A 20,526-nucleotide genomic window follows, 5' to 3' on the forward strand; every position below is an offset into this window, starting at 1 on the left:
TACATTCATGTTTACTATTTTCTCTGCAACAGTTGGTGTAGCAGTTGAATATAAAAGAAGGAGATGTGGTATGATTGCTAATGAGTATAAATATTTAATATAGTGATTTGTTTCTTTGAATATTGAAACTTTCAGGTGGAGGCAGTAATGAAGAAACTGAAAGAAATAAGGGATTCTTCAGAAAAGAGCAGAAGGCAGAAAAGGTATTCAAAAGTTTTCTTTTTCTTTATGAAGTGTATACTGCTGTAACAGGTCCATCTACATTTTAATGATTTGTGTCATATTATCTTCACTATTTTGAATCTTGACATACTGAATAATAATGCAATAAAACAAAAGTATAGTTAAATTTTGTAAGATTTTAAAGACTTTTTAAAGTTGAATGTAAATAAGGAAGAGGGAAGCACAGATTTTAAAGTAAGCTTTATTGTTTTATTTTTTTTAGTTCTGGCAATATAGGCAAGTGCTTTATATATTGTTGTAACGCTTTCAGCTTTACAGATCAAGACTATATTTGTTATTGTGTTCTTGGTCTGTGTTGTTAGAGCTATCTGAATTAGCTTGGGTATTTTTCTTCCAGCAATACATTAAAATCATTCAAAGAGAAAAATATTGAAACTCTTTTTTATTAATTGGCAATTGTACATACTAATGAATTAAAAATTTCAGCATTTTTTGGCCTCCAAAAAAGCCTCTTATTATACCATGTTCTTTGAATTTGATGCATATTCATAAAAAATAATGAACCAATGTATCAGATTTGAATTTTAATCAATTTTTTAAAAAATTTTGAACTTGTAAATGAATCATGATGTATTTCATATATGTATGTTTCAGTGTAATTGTGTCTCAGTGGACGAAGATGTTAGACATAATAGCTGTCCATCTAGATAGAATGGGTGTTAAGTACAGCGTCATCCAAGGCAACATTCCCCCTAAAAAGAGGAATGAATTTGTAGAAGATTTCAACACTAATCCTAAAGGATCTGAAGTAATGTTGGTGTCCCTGAGGGCTGGTGGTGTTGGTCTTAATCTGATAGGAGGAAACCATCTGTTCTTGCTAGATCAACATTGGTAAGTAATGATGGTGTCCCTGAGGGCTGGTGGCATTGGTCTTAAATCTGATAGGAGGAAACCATCTGTTCTTGCTAGATCAACATTGGTAAGTAATGATGGTGTCCCTGAGGGCTGGTGGTGTTGGTCTTAATCTGATAGGAGGAAACCATCTGTTCTTGCTAGATCAACATTGGTAAGTAATGATGGAGTCCCTGAGGGCTGGTGGCATAGGTCTTAATCTGATAGGAGGAAACCATCTGTTCTTGCTAGATCAACATTGGTAAGTAATGATGGTGTCCCTGAGGGCTGGTGGTGTTGGTCTTAATCTAATAGGAGGAAACCATCTGTTCTTGCTAGATCAACATTGGTAAGAAATCATCTGTTCTTGTTAGATTAACATTGGTAAGAAACCAATATTCAAGTTAGATCAATATTTTATGTTTAATGCTGTTTGTGTGCAAACATCTGTCCTGGCAGTATATTGTGTGTTGTATAAGATATTAGTTTATAAATTTGCTTTCATGGACAATTTTTGTCTTGCATTGGAGCATGTTTAATTATGAGTTCAATAACATGTATCTTTCTCATATTTCTGTAGACCGTTGGAAATTTGAATATTGTACTGCTACTTTATTTTCGTTTTTTTGCCTAATCATTAAATATCATCTCATGTAGGACATTGCATCTATATTCCATTTTACTAAACTTGAACAGATCTTAATGCAGAATACCAATTTTTCATAATACTCCAAATGTATGTACATGTACTAACCATATATTGAAATGTGAAAGGTTGCCTATAGTTGTAAAATGCCTTGACCTTTTATATTCCTTTGTTACAGGAATCCAGCATTGGAAGATCAAGCTTGTGACAGAATATATAGAGTAGGACAAACCAGAGATGTTATGATACATAGGTAAAGAATAGATTTACATAAGAGAACATTAAAGTTCATAGGTGGGAGATTCATTAAATTTTCAATTGGGACAGTTTATGTCTCGCCTTGATGGAGTCAAAAAGCAAGACTTGGGTATGCTGTTTCCATCAGCGTCAACATTGTATTAGTTTGTGATTAGGTCAGTTTATGGGTAACCACTTGTGTTAGGTCAATGATATTTGGTATGCAGTTGTATTAGCATTGACACATCTCAATTCCATTGAGACTATTTGGCTCCACCCCCTCAGTCATGGTCTATTGACTTTGAAACTTTTGCTTACTTAACATGTATTAGTTTGTGATTATGTCAGTTTAAAGAGAACCACTAGTGGTAGGTCAATGATATTTGGTATTAAATATATTTCTTTTGAATCATCAAATTCTTTTAGGTAAATCACCTAAATTCATAAGCACTCATTAAAAAAGAATCAAGAAAAAGATATTTTTTAAAAATTAACTTTATTCTAACCCTAACGACTAGTGTGAGCTATTGGCACCAGTTGGCTTCCATAAATTTAATTAATTTAAACTATTAAGCCAACTGTATCTTATTTAGCCACATCTAGAATGAGTTTGTTGTGCATTTCCTTTTTACCAGAATACCTTCTTTACATGCTAAAGATGATGCGGAGACATATGTACTGGTATAAGTCAACTATATAAGCTCCACCTAGTTCTTGTTAGATTAACAAGGAAAAAGAAATTTGAAATAAAATTATTGAAAAATAACAGAAATGCATTAAAATTATTAATCTATCTACAAAATACAAATATTTGCAATATTCATTTTATTTTGACAGATTTTTGTGTAAAGACACAGTGGAAGAAAAAATTGTACAACTTCAGGATAGAAAGAAAAAACTTGCTGATAATGTTTTAACGGGGTATATATTTATTATCATTTGTGAGCAGCCAAGTTGATAGAATATCACAAACCATGGTCTGCATTATTTATTTTGTGACTTGTTAGCTTTTAGCCTGTGCTCCTCATGAGACCAATCAATGGATTTCAGTTAAAATTTAGAAAACACATTCAATTTTAGTCTTTGTATGAGGTTGATTTGAGGATATATCGACCTGAAAGAAGTATATTGACTGAGGATTAAGTCAAAGGTCAATATTATTCTTTAGGTTGATATATCCTCTAGTCAACCTCATACAAAGTTACAGTTGTCATATTAGTATTGTCAATTTGCCGGAAATAGAGCAAAATTGATTTCATTTGCTAGTACGATTGCTTCAAAAAGTATTGAGGTTTTCAGATTTGTATTTTTATATATTTTAAAAATAACAATGCAATATCACTTTTCTTATCTGCCATTTTCAGTCTACCTTTCAAAAATACAGTTGAACATGAAACTCTTTATGAACGAATTATATTAGAGTATACAAAATAATAATATACCATTATATTATTTATTTTTCAGATCAAAGACAACAAGTTCCAAACTAACATTACAGGATCTGAGGATGATATTTGGTGTATGATGGATGATAAACTATATGAACATACATGTACATGAATTTTTCTTGCTTTATTTATTTAATAGTAGCTATATAACAATTTTAGAATTTTTAGATCTCTTGTGTTTTTATATGTCATTTATTTGATAAAGACATATTTGTATTGGTGATTTATAGTTATTGCATGCATAATTCCCAACTTTTTTTGTGCAATATGATGCAATAAACAAATGCAGATTTTTATTCATTATATTTAAAAGAATCTTGGACATTGAACAGCTATTTTAAGAAAAATGATGAAAATGTTGCATATACCAACATGAAGAGCTGTATATTTTTATCAATGAATACCATTAATTGTCCTGTGCATACATATGTACATAAAAGGTTTTCCCTTTCACAGTACTATATAAGTTTGTGTGTTGTATACATTTTACTCTCAAATTCAAATTGCCATACAGGGATACATATCATACAGCAATAAATGTTAGAAATGAAAGAAATTTAAGTTTTTATTAATTGTTTATTTGTATTTTCTGCCATATTTTTCTTTTTCTTAAATAAAGGAGAACATCAAGGACAACCGCTTAATCATACTTCAGTGAATTTAGAAGTATTACATTGTGCACAGTGAATTTAAAAGTATTACATTGTTCACAGTGAATTTAAAAGTATTACATTGTTCACAGTGAATTTAGAAGTATTACATTGTTCACAGTGAATTTAGAAGTATTACTTTAATCACAGTGAATTTAGAAGTATTACATTGTTCACAGTGAATTTAAAAGTATTACATTGTTCACAGTGAATTTAGAAGTATTACATTGTTCACAGTGAATTGAGAAGTATTACATTGTTCACAGTGAATTTAGAAGTATTACATTGTTCACAGTGAATTTAGAAGTATTACATTGTTCACAGTGAATTTAAAAGTATTACATTGTTCACAGTGAATTTAGAAGTATTACTTTAATCACAGTGAATTTAGAAGTATTACATTGTTCACAGTGAATTTAAAAGTATTACATTGTTCACAGTGAATTTAGAAGTATTACATTGTTCACAGTGAATTGAGAAGTATTACATTGTTCACAGTGAATTTAGAAGTATTACATTGTTCACAGTGAATTTAGAAATATTGCATTGTTCACAGTGAATTTAAAAGTATTACATTGTTCACAGTGAATTTAGAAGTATTACATTGTTCACAGTGAATTTAGAAGTATTACATTGTTTAAATGTAAGGTTTTCTTATTAGGTCTAGTTTGGAAGATATGCTGTTATGAAGAATAGACCTTTGATGTTTAGTTTACTATTATATTAATATTCATCCATATCTAAGTTATTTGTGCCTTTAAGTTGCTGTCTCATCTCATTAACTTAAAACCAACAAATAATTTTATTTAAATCTTAGAGCTGTTCCATTAAAAAACAAATATGGTACCTAGAGAAGGCACTTTGAAAATGGGATAACAATCTATAGAAGTAATTTGAGAATTTCACATACATTTTGATTTTACAAAAAAATAGTTGACACCAATCCATAGTTGAGATTTGGAAGTGCCTTTTGTGGTTATGTATGTGACTTTTTATGATATTTCAAACATAATTAATTTAAGGACAAGGAAACAAAACAGAACTGTTGCATAAAATTGTAAATGGAGAGCATGTAATTATATTGTCTTAGCTGAGATAAATGTTGCAGAATGCTAGAAATAGGGATGCTAATCTGATAGGATATTTAGTATATGGGATCCTTGCAAAGTCTACATGTCGGTTAGAAAGGTTCCACTGACCTCGACCTCCTTTTATGGATCAGTGATTAAGCTTTAGTTTTCATGGTCAAAGTCCATATCTCTAATACTTTAAACAGGAAGTCAACTATATGTGTTGTATGGACTTATTGTAAGGTGTACATGTCTGTCAGATAGGTTTTATCTGACCTTGACCTATTTTCAAGGTTCATTGGCCAATGTTAAGTCTTTTTGGTTTGGTCTGTTTTTCAAATACTATAAGCAATAGGTCAACTATATTTGGTGTATGGAATGAGTTTAAGGTGAACACGTCTGTCTGGCAGGTTTCATTTGTCCATGACCTCACTTGTATGGTTCTGTGGTCAATGTTAAGTTTTCACAGTAAGGTCTGTTTCTCAGGCACTATAAGTAATAGTCAACTATATTCAGAGTAAAGACTGAGTCTATCTTGCAGTTTCATCTGACCTTGAACTCATTTTCATGGTTCAAAAGTAAGCGTTAACTTTTATCAGATACTACAAGCAAAAATGAACTTTATTTGGTGTATGGAAATGTGTGGTGTACATTTCTGTCTGGCAAAATCTGACCTTGACCTCATTTTCATGATTTATTTTGTTGATAATAAGTTTTCTTGGTTGGGTTTGTGTCTCAGATACTATAAGAAATAGGTTAACTGTATTTGATGTATGGAATGAATGAAGGCATACATGTCTGTCTTACATGGTTCATCTGACCTTGACCTTATTTACATGTATCATTGATAATGTTATTTTTTTGTAATACTTGTAGTGTTAACTTTTTCATTTTTTCATTGAGACTTTCAATGTAAGTTCAATCATGATCAGTAAAGCAGGCAAGACAAAGCAGTGTGTGCACTGGTCATGTTTTGATACAATTAAGCAGTGCAACATGTAAGATAAATACCCTCTTCGAGTGAAACAAGACAACCAAAGGCAGTAGTTAACTCTTGTCAATATTCAAGTTTATTCCTTTTAAACTATTGAATGATGATTTTGAGAAGCTCTGCAAATATTTTCATATCTTGCTGATCAGGTAGCAGAAATTTTCCAATTACATACACAAAGTTGCATACACAAAGTTAGGTACACATCTTCAATACATTTTAAAATTTGTTTGAAAGTGGGTTGAAAACTGAAGCGGATTAATTTATCATCAATCTGGGAGTCTTCTAATTAAAATAAGTTCTGTTTCTTTTGTTTAGGAAAAACCTGCATTTTTACAGAAAATTTTACATAGAATTTGAAAAAAAACTCAAATCAGTGTAAAATATGACTATGATTAGTAACTAAAACTCAAATCAGTGTAAAATATGACTATGATTAGTAACTAAAACTCAAAACAGTGTAAAACATTGCTATAATTTGTAACTAAAACTCAATCAAGTTTAAGATTACAAACAATGTTGTCCTCTATCAGGAGACTTCTCTGAATAATGACAAGCATTGCTTCTTTTTTTTACAAACATGAACAAAAATAACTGAAATGATTTTTTCAAATCTATATTTTACTGATACTGAATTACTTTTTACTAGCATCAGCTTCATTCATGTCTTTTATGAGTTTATTAAGGGCAGATAATCTAGCATCCCTCCATTTGTATCGTTCTGGTAATTTATCAAGTGGTGTTTTCATCGTCATTTCCTCTTGTATTTTACTGAGTACTGGAACATCATTGAAAGGCTGTGGTGGTTCAAATGTCTTTTGAACTTCAAGTATTGGCTTAGCATATCTCTGACTATAAACATCAAAGCCTGAAATATATAAACAGGAAGATTACAAAAGTCATGATCTACCTCTTATACAATTCATAGCACAGCACAAATGTTGGTTTCTTCAGATAAATGAGGGGCCTGATGGGTTATTTTCGTTCTTTGTGATCGGCACATTTTCGCTATCGTGATCCGTTTTTCTACAGATTTTTTTTTTTTTATATTTTCGTGATCCGTGATCATGGAAATTTATTTTCTGTGAATCGTGATTGACAAAAAATCATATCGTGAATCGTGATGTGACCCCCCCCCGATCAGGCCCCTCATAAATGTAGCTTCCAGTGTCAAACACTTGGAGTTTAAAGAAGAATAAAGTTAAAATAAGCAGTTATATGATAGATAAACAACAGATATGGGGTATCATATATGGAGTTATATGACTCTATTTTACTGCTGCTTATTGAAGGTAAGATTGCTTTTGCATACCTATGGTGTAATAATACACATTTATAAGATATTTATTCATAATAGGTAAAACTGCATTCATGGTCCCGTAGTAGTGTGACCCCCCCCCCCCCCCCCCCCAAAAAAAAAAAACGAAACCTCATCAGTTTGATCCCTGGATGGGTCAAAACAAAGAGAGTACAATTAGTATCAGCTGCCTCACCACTAAGCATGCAGCACATAGAAGGTAACGACAATGCCTGGTTGGTTTAGAAAAAAGAAAATGTTTTTGTGTTGGGTAGCATTTTTTGTGACCTGTTTCCTTGTAATCTAGTATACTGATTTAACCGTCTCAGTGCAGGTGGAAACCCAGTTGAAATTAATCAAAAGAAATGGAACTCTTTGTTAGAGATGGCAAAAAAGGCCAAGTTGGTAAATTTGAATTGTTTACATCTGTTTCTATGTGCTTTAAAAGTTTAATGAATGTGCCTAATTTAGGATTTTATGCGTCTTATGCATGTGTTTTTACTTAAATTATGGTATGGAGCTTCGAGATATTTGTAAACTTTTAAATTATAGACAAATTTTCACAAAACAGTCGATTGTGGTTGGTGCAAATTCATGTGGATCTTTTTTGTGCTTAAGCATGAATTCCACCGAAAAAAATTTCAAAGAAAGATAATAGATTGATCTTTTCAAAGCATTAATTTGCATCTCTGTCCTCCCGGCGACAGTTTTGGGGAAAAATCCTCAAAATGGGCAATAATTTAATCGAAAAGAGAAAGTCCAGTACACCTTTTCTATTCGGGCGTGTTTAAGTTGACTATTCTGTCTTGAAAACGTATAAAAGAAAAATATTTGATGCATCGTCTCGCTTCAGATTCTGTTATTTTTATTTATTTAGGCTCTTGGTCGATATAATGACAATACAAATTTACAGTACTAAGAAATGAAATATATGGGTCAAGTGAAATACCTTTCTAATGAGTCATAACAACAGAGGAGTTGTGTTCGAATAACAAATTTTTACTTAAAGTACTTGACGACAGACTTTTCAAGTGGATCTTAAAAATGCATAACTTAAAAAAAACTTCATTTTTGTGTGTGTGTTATCTAGGTTAATTAGTCTTCAACCTCTGAAAATTTGTAGTCTGCCCTTCCACGAAATATTTAGTTAGTATTTTTTTTTTAATTTTTGAACTTTCGAAAATTCCCCCTGACAACCGAGCAGACAATAATTTTAAGTTGATCAAATGCATAAAAGAACATTAAATGATGCTTATTTATATAGCTAGTAGATACATTTGTCTTTTAAAGTACAACTGCCATATACGGATCGTTATGATGCTATGTGGATAAATTTATTCAAGAGCTAAATTGACAGCGCTTCATCACTACAGTGGCTTCCATTTTTGCGATTATAAATTATGTGGCGTAATGGGGAGATAGTTTTGAAGAAGTAGAATCCTGACTGAGTGTACCATCTTGAACAAAACATGACATGTTTATATCTTGTTTTAATTCAGAATGTGCCTACAATATTTGCTGCTGGACAAAAAAAATAATGCAATTACTATTCATTAACTATTGGATCTGATGTAAATGGCTTGTAGAAAGTAAAAAATGAAACATTTGTGAAAAGGGATATCTGGAATAAACTTAGTCACATCGAGGAAACTACTGTGCCATCAATGACTTATAGTCCTACAATTTTAGTTTAAACCTGAAAACTCGTTTGTCCCACTGTTTTTGTTGCTTGGTATATGTGTACATACCATCAGCATTCAAGTAAGCAGTTTCTAACACTCCAATAAAGGCATATCGTCTTCCCAATCCTTCCGTCATCACTAGGTCTATATCTGTCGCTGTCATCACTCCTTTCTGATCATACAAATTAAAAATAGAATAAAACTTGTATTCCTGAATTTTTCCTCTCAACTATTCTTCCCCTCTCATTCTTCTTACTACATATGATTCAGTGATGATCAAAATTTTGATTAAAAAATAAATTGAATCCACAACAGATTTTTATCAATGAAAGGCATTATAATCTTCGCTAACTTTGAAATCGACGACATTTTCATGTCTGGGTTTTATTTACAGTTAAAATGAACAATGTCTGTCTCCAATTTTTTTTACTAAGTTTTATTCAACTTCACCCACGAATTAAACAATTACCGAATACATACCCTAAACAAATCAAAGCATTCTTTGAAGATTGCATTTTGTAATCTGTTCAACACTAGTCCATCCTTTTGCTTTTTGACTGTGATTGGAGTTTGTCCTATTTTATTCATCAAATCCTTAGTTTTTGCTAAGACATCGTCATCAGCCCATGGGGATGGGAGGAGTTCTACCAGAGGCACATAATAGGGTGGATTCGTCTAGAAAATAATTGGATACATGTATATTTTACAACTTTATGGAAAAACTCTGTAGAACAGAATGAATCTGAGTGAAATAATGTTTCTGTTAAACGTAATATCAGTTGCTGTACTGTTGTTTTGAAAATTTATAACATGCGACATGTATAGCGTGAACAAAGTTGATTTTTAATAATGCCAATAGTAATTTTGTGCACAGGATTAAAATATTGAAGAAAAAAAATGATTTCAACTCCGATTAATTTTCCCGTTTAATATGGATTGAAATGTTGATATAACAAAGCATCATTGCGATTGAATTCATGCACAGGTGCAGTGTTTTTCGACATTTAGCCAGGAATATCTTCCAATCCGTTGTTTTTTGGTCAATAAAAAGCGATACATTATCATTAATTACTGTTTGAACGACAAGAAGCAGTGATGGTACTTGCATTTAATTTAGAAAACTACCGAATACGTACTTGCTTCTATTGTTAAGAAAAATTGAATATCATTTAAAAAAAAGTAAAAAGAAAAACGACAAAAAGACGAACCCTACCAAAATAACGGGGGTTATATTAGGTGATCCGGATGGATAAGCATATCCTGCTTTACATGTGACAACCTTTCGACAAAAATTTACTATAATAATGTTAAACTTTGCCAAGTTCAATATAATTTTAAATACACCACTTCTGATGGTACAAGTGACAGTTACGTCAACAACAAGTAAATAAATATGTCCCTTCTTTCATAGGTATATATTTCACCAGCTTCTATTTTAAAACGTGCACCATTTACTTTCTCTGTTGGCGTTGAACAACCTTAGCTCCTTGGGATATATATACAAGTCTAAATTGAAAACAACGTTCAAACCTTTGATTGCGTTGGATAAAAACCGCAATTTTTATACGTGTGCATGCAAAACAAATTTCTTGGTAGAGGAGTCTAAATACAGCACAACCAACATTTTCCAAAAGACCAAAAAAGTGAAAAAGTATATTTTAACAAAACGCATTTGACTAGCAGGTCGAACAACGGATGTTCTTAAACACTGCTGACTGTCATGGCGATTGCCAAATAAACGGATCACCAGATGTAACAAAATGGATCTTAATTAAATATATATATATGTTCTTAAACCCTGCTGACTGCCATTGACGAAATAAACGGATCAGAAGATGTAACAAAATGGATCTTATTTATTAATTTATATATATATACTGCAGAAATTCGCAAACTAGTTGGAGCTTTTGTTAAAGCATTAATTAATTTCTCAGTCTATTTCTTTTTAGATTTTTTCAATTTTGCTGAAAACATTTTGCCCATTTTGAAAATATAATGTCTAGACTGACCGGGTGAGCAACAATAAATCTATTTCTATGTCTAAGTTGGTCAGCAATCCGGGCAGGTAGAATACAGCTAGTAGAACTCGCCAGAATGGCAGCGTCGCTCATTGTAACGTCTATCTTACTATGGACTTGTCGCTTTAACTCTACTTCCTCGAATACACATTCCTATAATTAAAGGCATCACTAAACAATCTTATAACAGTATGTGATCATATTTCTAAAAGCATTAAAAGAAAATTCAAGTTACAAAAGCATACTTAAACATATCTCACTTTGCAATGATGTGATGTCATAGAATTATCATAAAAAGATGTAATAGTTTTCTGAATTTGTTACCAGTTACTAGTAACTTGAATTGTCAAGTTTAAAAAGCGTGTTATAAATGCAACAGGGGGAAAATTTGACTTTCAGCAGACATAATAATTTATTCGTCATACACAATGTATCCGACGGTATTGGTGAAAGTTTCTATCTAGTCAATCTAATTATATGTGACTTTTGGGTTGTTTGAATTTAGCTTTATCTTAGATTTTTCGTTTTTCTCTAAGAGATACGGATGTTTTTGCAGCTCATATAAACTTCTGATATTATATAATACAATGTAGTATAATAAGACTCAATTGTAAATTGACATTAAGCTAGATCGAAATTTGAAAAAAAATATATAAACCTAGTACGTATCGGGTCATACCTGAATATAAAAGGCATTGTTTATACACGAATTAAGGTCTGTTGTTCCTTCTATCAACGCTATTTGTTCCTCAACTTTTAAAGTTCCTCTTAGTTGGTCTGCAGATTTTAGGCTTTCAAGCTCCGATCTTATTGCATCTAAACCTTCCTCTAATTGTTTTGGGACCGTGTCATAGATAGAAACTTTGTAACCACTCCCAGCAAATATCATAGCCCAGCTCCGACCTATCATTCCACTAAAAATGATAAAAATACAATGTAGTGTAAATTATCATAAAGCTATCCACCAGATTTTCAGTAACATGTTCGTCATAAGAGATGTTATACGATTGACAATGAGACAACTTTCCAACTGAGTTTCAGTGACATGTTCGTCACAAGGATATGTGGTATGATTGCCAATGTGACAACTTTTCACCAGATGATCAGTAACATGTGGTATGATTGCCAATGTAATAACTATCCACGAGAGTTACAGTAACACCTTTGTCATAAAGAGATGTGGTATGATTACCAATGAGATAACTTTTCTCCAAAGGTTCAGTAACATGTGGTATGATTGCCAATGAGATAACTATCCACCAGAGTTTCAGTAACATGTATGTCATAAAAATATGTGGAATGATTGGCAAGGAAACAACTTTTCACCAAAGATCAGTAACATGTTTGTCATAAAGAGATGTGGTATGATTGCCAATGAGATAACTATCACCAGAGTTATAGTAGCACATTTGTCATAAAGATGTATCATAATTGCCAATGAGACAACTTTTAACCAGAGGTTGAGTAACATGTCGTATGGTGGATAATGAGATAACTATCCACCAGAGGTTGAGTAACATGTCGTATGGTGGATAATGAGATAACTATCCACCAGAGGTTGAGTAACATGTCGTATGGTGGATAATGAGATAACTATCCACCAGAGGTTGAGTAACATGTCGTATGGTGGATAATGAGATAACTATCCACCAGAGGTTCAGTAACATGTCGTATGGTGGATAATGAGATAACTATCCACCAGAGGTTGAGTAACATGTCGTATGGTGGATAATGAGATAACTATCCACCAGAGGTTCAGTAACATGTCGTATGGTGGATAATGAGATAACTATCCACCAGAGGTTCAGTAACACATTTGTCATAAAGAGATGTGGTATGATTGCCAATTAAACAGCTTTTCATCAGAGTTTCAGTAATATGTGGTATGTTTGACAATGAGATAACTATCCATTCAGTAACAAGCTCACAGTATTTGTCTGATTTCATATCTAAATGTTTTTTTGTAATCTTTTGTAAATACAGTAGTGTTTGATATAGTCACAATCTTTCTAGACTCGGGCAATTTAGAACTTGACATATAATGCTTAGACATATGTCTATAATTGAAGACTGTATACTGCTGTCTCACTTACGTATACCACATATCTTCTTTTCTTCAGAATTATTTCTTTATATATCTGCCATCATTTAAGTTGAAAATAACCAAAGTTATTACATTTTAGACAACTCTTTGTTTAGTCTCTTAGATTTACTAAATTTTACTAAAGAATTTCAATTTAAAACTAAAATGTTTTATGTTTAAATTCGAAAATCTAACTGCGGATAAACTTGGGACACATTTTGACTAAAGTTGGTTCATATTGGGTAAAGTATAATCTTTGAAACGAATTATTTTCAATAAATTAGTTTAGAAAGTAATAACACGGTAGATGTTCATTAACTTAAACAATCGTTTGCAAAAAATACCTTCATAAATTTATAAAACACTGTATTACAGACAAATCTATTATTTTATCTCCCCCATTTCTTGAATAATAGTAAATAAATCAGAGATTGTGTGCAATAGTATATATCTACTAGTAAGAACTTTTACCACGTTTACTAGTAAGAAAATATGTAGGTCAGTATTACATGGCATGCAATGATGATTCCTTATATAAGTGTGTAGTATACTATGAGAATAGTAAGAGATAAACCATGTAAACCGTCCATTAAAATCTTCTGCAATAGTTGAATTATGAACGACTGTTATATAGTTATAAATGTCAGGAATACAACCAATTGTTCTTATAAGTATAAATACAAAAATATCGTTCTAATAACACACACTAAACATGACTCCCCATTTAGCATTTTATCTTATTGTTCTTATTACAGTAGCCGTAGCTATGCAGCTTGTCAAATCACATGATCAGATGCAAATTGAAAATAAAGTAAATATTATTGATAACTGGATCATTGTTTTCTGAGAAAAAATTAATAGATAAACCATAAAGGTAGTATGTAAACTATGTTCAACAACGGCGGCCATTTCCGATAGCCAGTACATTTCTCAGGACATTTCTCATGGATATTTACTTAAAGTTAACTTTGAAAAGTTTTGATAAATCATGTCTTTCGTTATAGCGGCTACATTTGGATTATATTTTTCTAATGTACTCCTTAGGAATGATTTATGTCGAATTTTGTTTCAATTTGTCTATCAATTCCTTTTCACTTTTTTAAAAAGGCGAACAGAAGACACGATACAAAAGACGAAGAGTCTTATGATGGCGAAAGTAAGCACGTACAAATCCTGTATCAGGACTAAATGGACTAGATAAACTGTTTAAATATAGGAAGTACTTTTAAATACATGTGTAAAGATTTTTTGTACGAAAAATAACAATGCGTCTAACCATCCTATTGTAGCCACCGTGTCCGTCCTAAACAATATGCCAGTTTACCAACACAACCTTAATAGTTAGGGTGTCAACAAACAAAGTTGACACCCTATTCTTAAAACCTATCGAAAATCAGTTCTGTAACGATTGCCATTTGGCAAGTATTGGTAATGGGAAAAATGTGAAAAGGACCGTCATACCACTTATAGATCATCTCACAAGGACTCCATCTTTGTTGAAAAAATGACATAATTACTACTAAATATAATACATATGTTCTTTACACGGTAACCGAAACTGTGCTACTTGTTTATATCATGATCACATACAATTTAAATGTTTAAGCACCCCTCGAATCATTCACTCACAAAGCTTTGATATGTCTAAACTATTGCTTTGGACAAAATGTGAATGAGTTTCTTCATAAAAACTATGTTCGACAATGGCGGCCATCTTTGATAGCGAGTAGATTTCTCCGGGATATTCCTGTCACAACTTCTAAATCTAGTTTTTATAAATACTTTTTTCATTACAGGGGCTACATTCGGCTGATTTTTTCTTTCAAATATACACTAAAATGATTTACGTCGAATTTTATTCAAATGTCAATCAGCTTATTTTTAACTTAAAAAAACGTCTTATGAGATGGTGATAGCAAGCACGGTCCTTTGTCAGGACTAGATAAACAAAAAAAATGTTAAAAAAGCTAAGAAAAGATTATCAAAAATCATTATTAGGTATAAGTATATTTCTTTCGATTGATCTATATAATATTTATGTAAGAAGAAGCAATAAAACTTACCATCCTATTATAGCAACCTTGTCCATTTTAAACAATATGCCGGCTTATCGAAAACAACCTTAATAGGTAGGATGTCAGGAAAGTCACACAATTTATGCAAATCTGAACATTATTCATACGGTATAAAGATAACGACACACTCTTAAACAGAACACATACTTAGTCTATAGTACACGTGATTTTCAGGCAGACTTTAATTAGAAGTTTCAAGACTGAATAATTTAAAAGTAAGTACAGTGTTCATTTCTTTAATTGTTTGGTGTAATAACATTTTCAACTAAAACTGTGAATTCAACTATATATATAGTATGACTTAGTTTTTAGTTAGACAGCTTGTTGATTCTTCATGAAGGATAGCATAACTGTCGTAAGATTATAACGGATACATAAAGACTTCTTTCTGGATATGATTTTTCGTAGATGTACGTACGTTTACACTGTATTTTCGTTTATCAAAATTTTGTTTTGTTTGAAATGCAGAAACTCATGGAAATTCCTCTGGCGTAAGGAATAGAGTTATCAATTCAAGCAGCAAACATTAATGAGTAGTATTCATTCTGATTACCCTATATGAATTATAAAAGGATAAGAAATATCAATGGGGAATCATTATATTAAGAAGTAGAGTTCATTGCACACAAAATATCTCCTGAATCCACTTCATCGGGTACTATTTGAATGTCCAAGGTTAATAGTTTAGAAAGTAATTTGAAAAAACGAGTTTCAAATAACACAAAACAGTCAAGTTCAACCTTGGCTAGGATACACTGAGATTTCAACCACAATATGAATGAACTCATGTAAGAACTCAAGCATTTGATAATCGATTGACGATACCATCGGGGAAGCACTGATATTAACCCATTTGTATCAATCCAAGAAAAATAGTGTGTGTACAAATTATGTTACATCGTGTTTTTATATGGAAGAGGTTGGTAACATTCTAATTCTATATATTTACCAATGCTAAAACTAGTGTATACACAGTGTATCTGGAATAGCATTGCTGTCAAATGTTACGCTTGATGTCAAACGCTTGATGTCAAACGCTTAATCTCAAATGTTACGCTTCATGTTAAATGGTACACTTGATGTCAAATGTTACGGTTGGTGTCAAATGCTCGATGTTAAATGATACGCTTGATGTTAAATGTAACACATGATGTCAAATGTTACGATTGATGTCAAACGTTAGGTTTGGTGTCAAATGTTACGCTTGATGTCAAATGATTGGAAAGTCAATAACACATAAACATGCGAAACCAAATACAGCAGCAATCGACAACCACTGAATTACAAGCTCCTGACTTGGGACAGGCACATACAGAATGTGGCGTGGTTATACATGTTAGCGGGCGCCCAAACCCTCCTCTAACCTGGGACAGTGGTGTAACAGTATAAAATATGGACAGCCTATAAAAATTAGTTGAAAGGGCTCAACTCATCAGATCTATACACTGCAGAAAACCAAGTAACAAAAACACATACCGGACGTGGCAGGGTATTTTTACATCCCTACAACAAAAAAGACTCTAGGCACAGATCTGAGAGTACTCGCAGTTACTGAAAAATCATGTAGCTAAGACTAAAGTATAATGAGTTCACATCCATACTTACCATTTATTTATTTAGATTCCAAAAGGAAACTGTTGTTTGATGAATAACACAAAACTTATGAAAGAGATTGCTTACTTCTGGAAGAAGATTTTTTATACAAACATTTCAACAGTATATGTACAATATAAAAGTAAGAAAATGTGGTATAATTGCCAACGAGACAACTCTCCACAAGAGACCAAAATGACACAGAAATTAACAACTATAGGCCACCCTACGGCCTTCAACAATTAGCAAAACCCATATCGCATAGTAAGCTATAAAAGACCCCAAAATGACAAATGTAAAACAATTCAAACGCGAAAACTATGTCTGTCGCCTAATTTATGTACAAAATAATGAACGAAAAACAAATATGATACCCAGAAACAAACGACAACCACTGAATTACAGGTTCCTGACTTGGGACAGGCACATACAGAATGTGGCGGGGTGAAACATGTCAGCCACAATGTACATATATTGCAATCTGATTAAAATCCGATGTTGTGATACGCTACACTCCCTCAAAGTTAGGGTGGAGAGTATTGTAGCGAAAACTAACAGCTGATTTTAATGAGATTGCATATATTGCTTTTGTCCTGCGGTTTACACAAAAAGAAATATTCACATAACCGCTTGCTCAGCATGGAATAGAGACAATCTCCAAATCATGCTTAATGTTTCAGAAAGATACTCCAATCAACATCATTACACAATTCATCCTACAAAAACAAAAATTTTCACATGTGGAAATGTCACCCTGATTGGACTCTATATGATACTCCGGTAACAGTATCAAAAGAAGCAACTCATTTAGGTATAGGAAAAAGGAAGGAGAAATAAATGTGGCAAATAGAATAAAAGTTGCAAGACGAACTTTGTATGCCCTAATAGGCTCTGTGGTGCATGGGACAAATGGCTTGGATCCAGTAACATCTCATAAAATCTACAACATATATGTTCTGCCAAGACTCCTTTATGGTTTGGAAGCTATTCCTTTAAAAGAGGGACGAAAGATACCAGAGGGACAGTCAAACTCATAGATCGAAAACAAACTGACAACGCCATGGCCAAAAATAAAAAGACAAACAGACAAATAATAGTACATATGACACAACATAGAAAACTAAAGACTAAGCAACACGAACCCCACCAAAACTGGGGGTGATCTCAGGTGCTCCGGAAGAGTAAGCAGATCCTGCTCGACATGTGGCACCCGTCGTGTTGCTTATGTTATTACAAATCCGGTAAATAGTCTAATTCGGTAAGTCACATTCGTGAAAAGGGAAGGGTATTGTAGTTACGACATAAGGAACATATCCGATATCATCTGTGAAACGGTTATTCCATAACGGTCAACCAACTCGTGATGGCGTCCGTAAAATTTACGAAGGGATGATTTCAATTTCACCATTTGGAACTCTTGGCTTAATAGCTTCCTTGTGAGCAGCAATCCTCTATCAAGGAAATCATGATAGGAAACACAAGCCCGGGAATATCGTATCAATTTGGAGATATATACTCTAAATAAGACCAATATAGCACAGCTGAAATCATTTCATAGAAAGAATTTAAGACATCTCCAATCTCTACCTCAACGTACGGCAATAGCTGCGATATACCTCTTGATTGGCGGACTCCCAATTGAAGCTGAACTTCACAAAAAGCAACTGTCCTTTCTTCACAATTTACTTTCCTCTAATGTTCAAAGAGTAAAAGATATCATCATCAGGCAAATGTCAGTTAACTACGATAACCCGAACAGCCTTTTCTCAACAATTCGAGAACTCTTATCAAAGTATGGACTGCCTCCGATTCATCTTCTTCAAGAATCTCTCCTTTCAAAAATGAAATGGAAATTTCTTGTAACAAAGCAATTGAACACCTACTGGCTCAATACGTTAAAAGACGAATCTGAATCCAACTCTAAGATATATGGAAACTAATCACCTTCTTATTGGCAAAAATCATCCAGTCTGGAATATCTTTGACAAGACAAAAGCTGAAGTTCGAAAAGGTGTTATTAAAACTAGAATTAGTTTCAGAAAAATTTATACTCAATTCTGATAGAGCGAAAGTTAATCAATCACCTTCTCCACTTTGTCAGTTATGTAATCTTTATCAGGAAAATATCTCTCATTTTCTCTGGGATTGTCGACTATTATCCAAAACTAGAATTACATATTTTAAACCTATCAAGGACTATGTTATTCATCATAAAACAGAAGAAGTCTGGCACAATGTGTTTCAACTTAAACCAAACATTATCAGGCTAATTATAGACTGTAGACATTTTTCACAAATACTAGCAGATATAAATATTATGAACACGATAGAAACCATAACTAGGGAGATGTGCTATAAACTGTATATAAAACGCTTAAAGTTGCTTGAGACAATGGATAGTTGACGGTCTGAAATAAGCAGTTTTTTAGTCCGTATAATTTGAGTTTTATTATTCATAAATGACAGTTTGATTTTATGTGTAAATAGAAAAGTTTTACTGTTTATTTTACCGTTGGACATTAACTTTTAAAATACATAATATATTTGACCGTGTAAATATAACCATTACTTGGATTTTATCCTTGGTGTTCCTTACAAAGGAAGCTCATACTGAGAGAAGAAGAAGGAAACAGGGTAACAGGAGACTTTTTGTTATATTTGTACATTACAAGTAAATTATTTGAGTAGCTGTTAATTGTACAATAATTGGCTGATATCAGGATAAAAAACTACGCGTTTTTGTTTCTTTATAACATTTGGCTAATAGTGCAAAGACTGGTTGATTGTACTATCCAGTTTCAGTTTCATTATCTAGCCGTGATTTGAACACATCCATAAAAAGTAACCTCTCAATAAAATTAAAGATTTAATGTTATTCATTACAAGTTCTATAATTTACATGTGAAACGATCTTTAGGAACATGAAGAGATATTGTAAAAAGTAAAATCACAAAAATACTGAACTCCGAGGAAAATTCAAAAAGGAAAGTCCCCAATCAAATGGCAAAATCAAAAAAAAAAAAAAAAACACATCAAACGAATGAATAACAACTGTCATATTCCTGACTTGGTACTGCATTTTCTTATGTAGAAAATGGTGGATTAAACCTGGTTTTATAGCTAGCTAAACCTCTCACTTGTATGACAGTCGCATCAAATTGTATTATATTGACAACGATGCGTGAGCAAAACAAACAGACACAATAGGTAAAAATGTCAAAAATAGGGGTACAGCAGTCAACATTGTGTTATCATCTTAATCACTATAAAAACAAACAAATGTAACGAAGAAGCACAAAAAGGCATACATCAAATTTAACATCCTCATTTTGCTTATATTATACGATTTTATTTATCTATGTAAAATCCACCCATAAAGGATGGAAGGTTTTAAGTACTGGCGTAAAATCGCGCATTTGAAATTCACAAAGGTAGACATAAAATAATTTTGTCGTACAAAGTATGAGGGGATACATAAATACAGAGTCACGTAAAATGGATATAACAAAAAACAGACTTAACAGTAAAAGTAATATTAATAAATAAAATAAAATAATTGTGTGATACAAAGTATGACGATATACATAAGTACAGAGTCACGTCAAATGTATATCACAAAAAACAGACTCAACAGTAAAAGTAATATTAATAAATTGAATAAT

General features: G+C 32.3%; 2 protein-coding genes across 2 annotated transcripts in view; one reads left to right on the forward strand and one right to left on the reverse strand.

Moving 5' to 3' along the window:
• The window catches only part of LOC127725671 (transcription termination factor 2-like), a 44,889-nt gene extending 40,928 nt beyond the window's left edge, over window positions 1-3,961 (forward strand). Inside the window, exons 20-24 of the mRNA XM_052232821.1 lie at window positions 136-203; window positions 838-1,074; window positions 1,899-1,973; window positions 2,795-2,878; window positions 3,422-3,961. Coding sequence (XP_052088781.1) covers window positions 136-203; window positions 838-1,074; window positions 1,899-1,973; window positions 2,795-2,878; window positions 3,422-3,482 — 525 coding nt within the window. The 3' untranslated portion in view covers window positions 3,483-3,961. The remainder of the gene's footprint in view (window positions 1-135; window positions 204-837; window positions 1,075-1,898; window positions 1,974-2,794; window positions 2,879-3,421) is intronic.
• A 2,609-nt stretch (window positions 3,962-6,570) lies between these two features.
• Window positions 6,571-12,022, reverse strand: LOC127725915 (lambda-crystallin homolog). The gene is made up of 5 exons (XM_052233228.1): window positions 11,793-12,022; window positions 11,105-11,266; window positions 9,576-9,770; window positions 9,162-9,267; window positions 6,571-6,984 (listed from the first exon to the last, which is right to left on the reverse strand). Exons 1-5 carry the CDS (start codon window positions 12,000-12,002, stop codon window positions 6,752-6,754), a joined length of 906 nt encoding a protein of 301 aa, XP_052089188.1. The 5' UTR covers window positions 12,003-12,022; the 3' UTR covers window positions 6,571-6,751.
• Between the last annotated feature and the right edge of the window lie 8,504 nt (window positions 12,023-20,526).

Source organism: Mytilus californianus, unplaced genomic scaffold, assembly GCF_021869535.1.
Source record: "Mytilus californianus isolate M0D057914Y unplaced genomic scaffold, xbMytCali1.0.p SCAF_15, whole genome shotgun sequence".
Taxonomy (NCBI): Eukaryota; Metazoa; Mollusca; class Bivalvia; order Mytilida; family Mytilidae; genus Mytilus; species Mytilus californianus.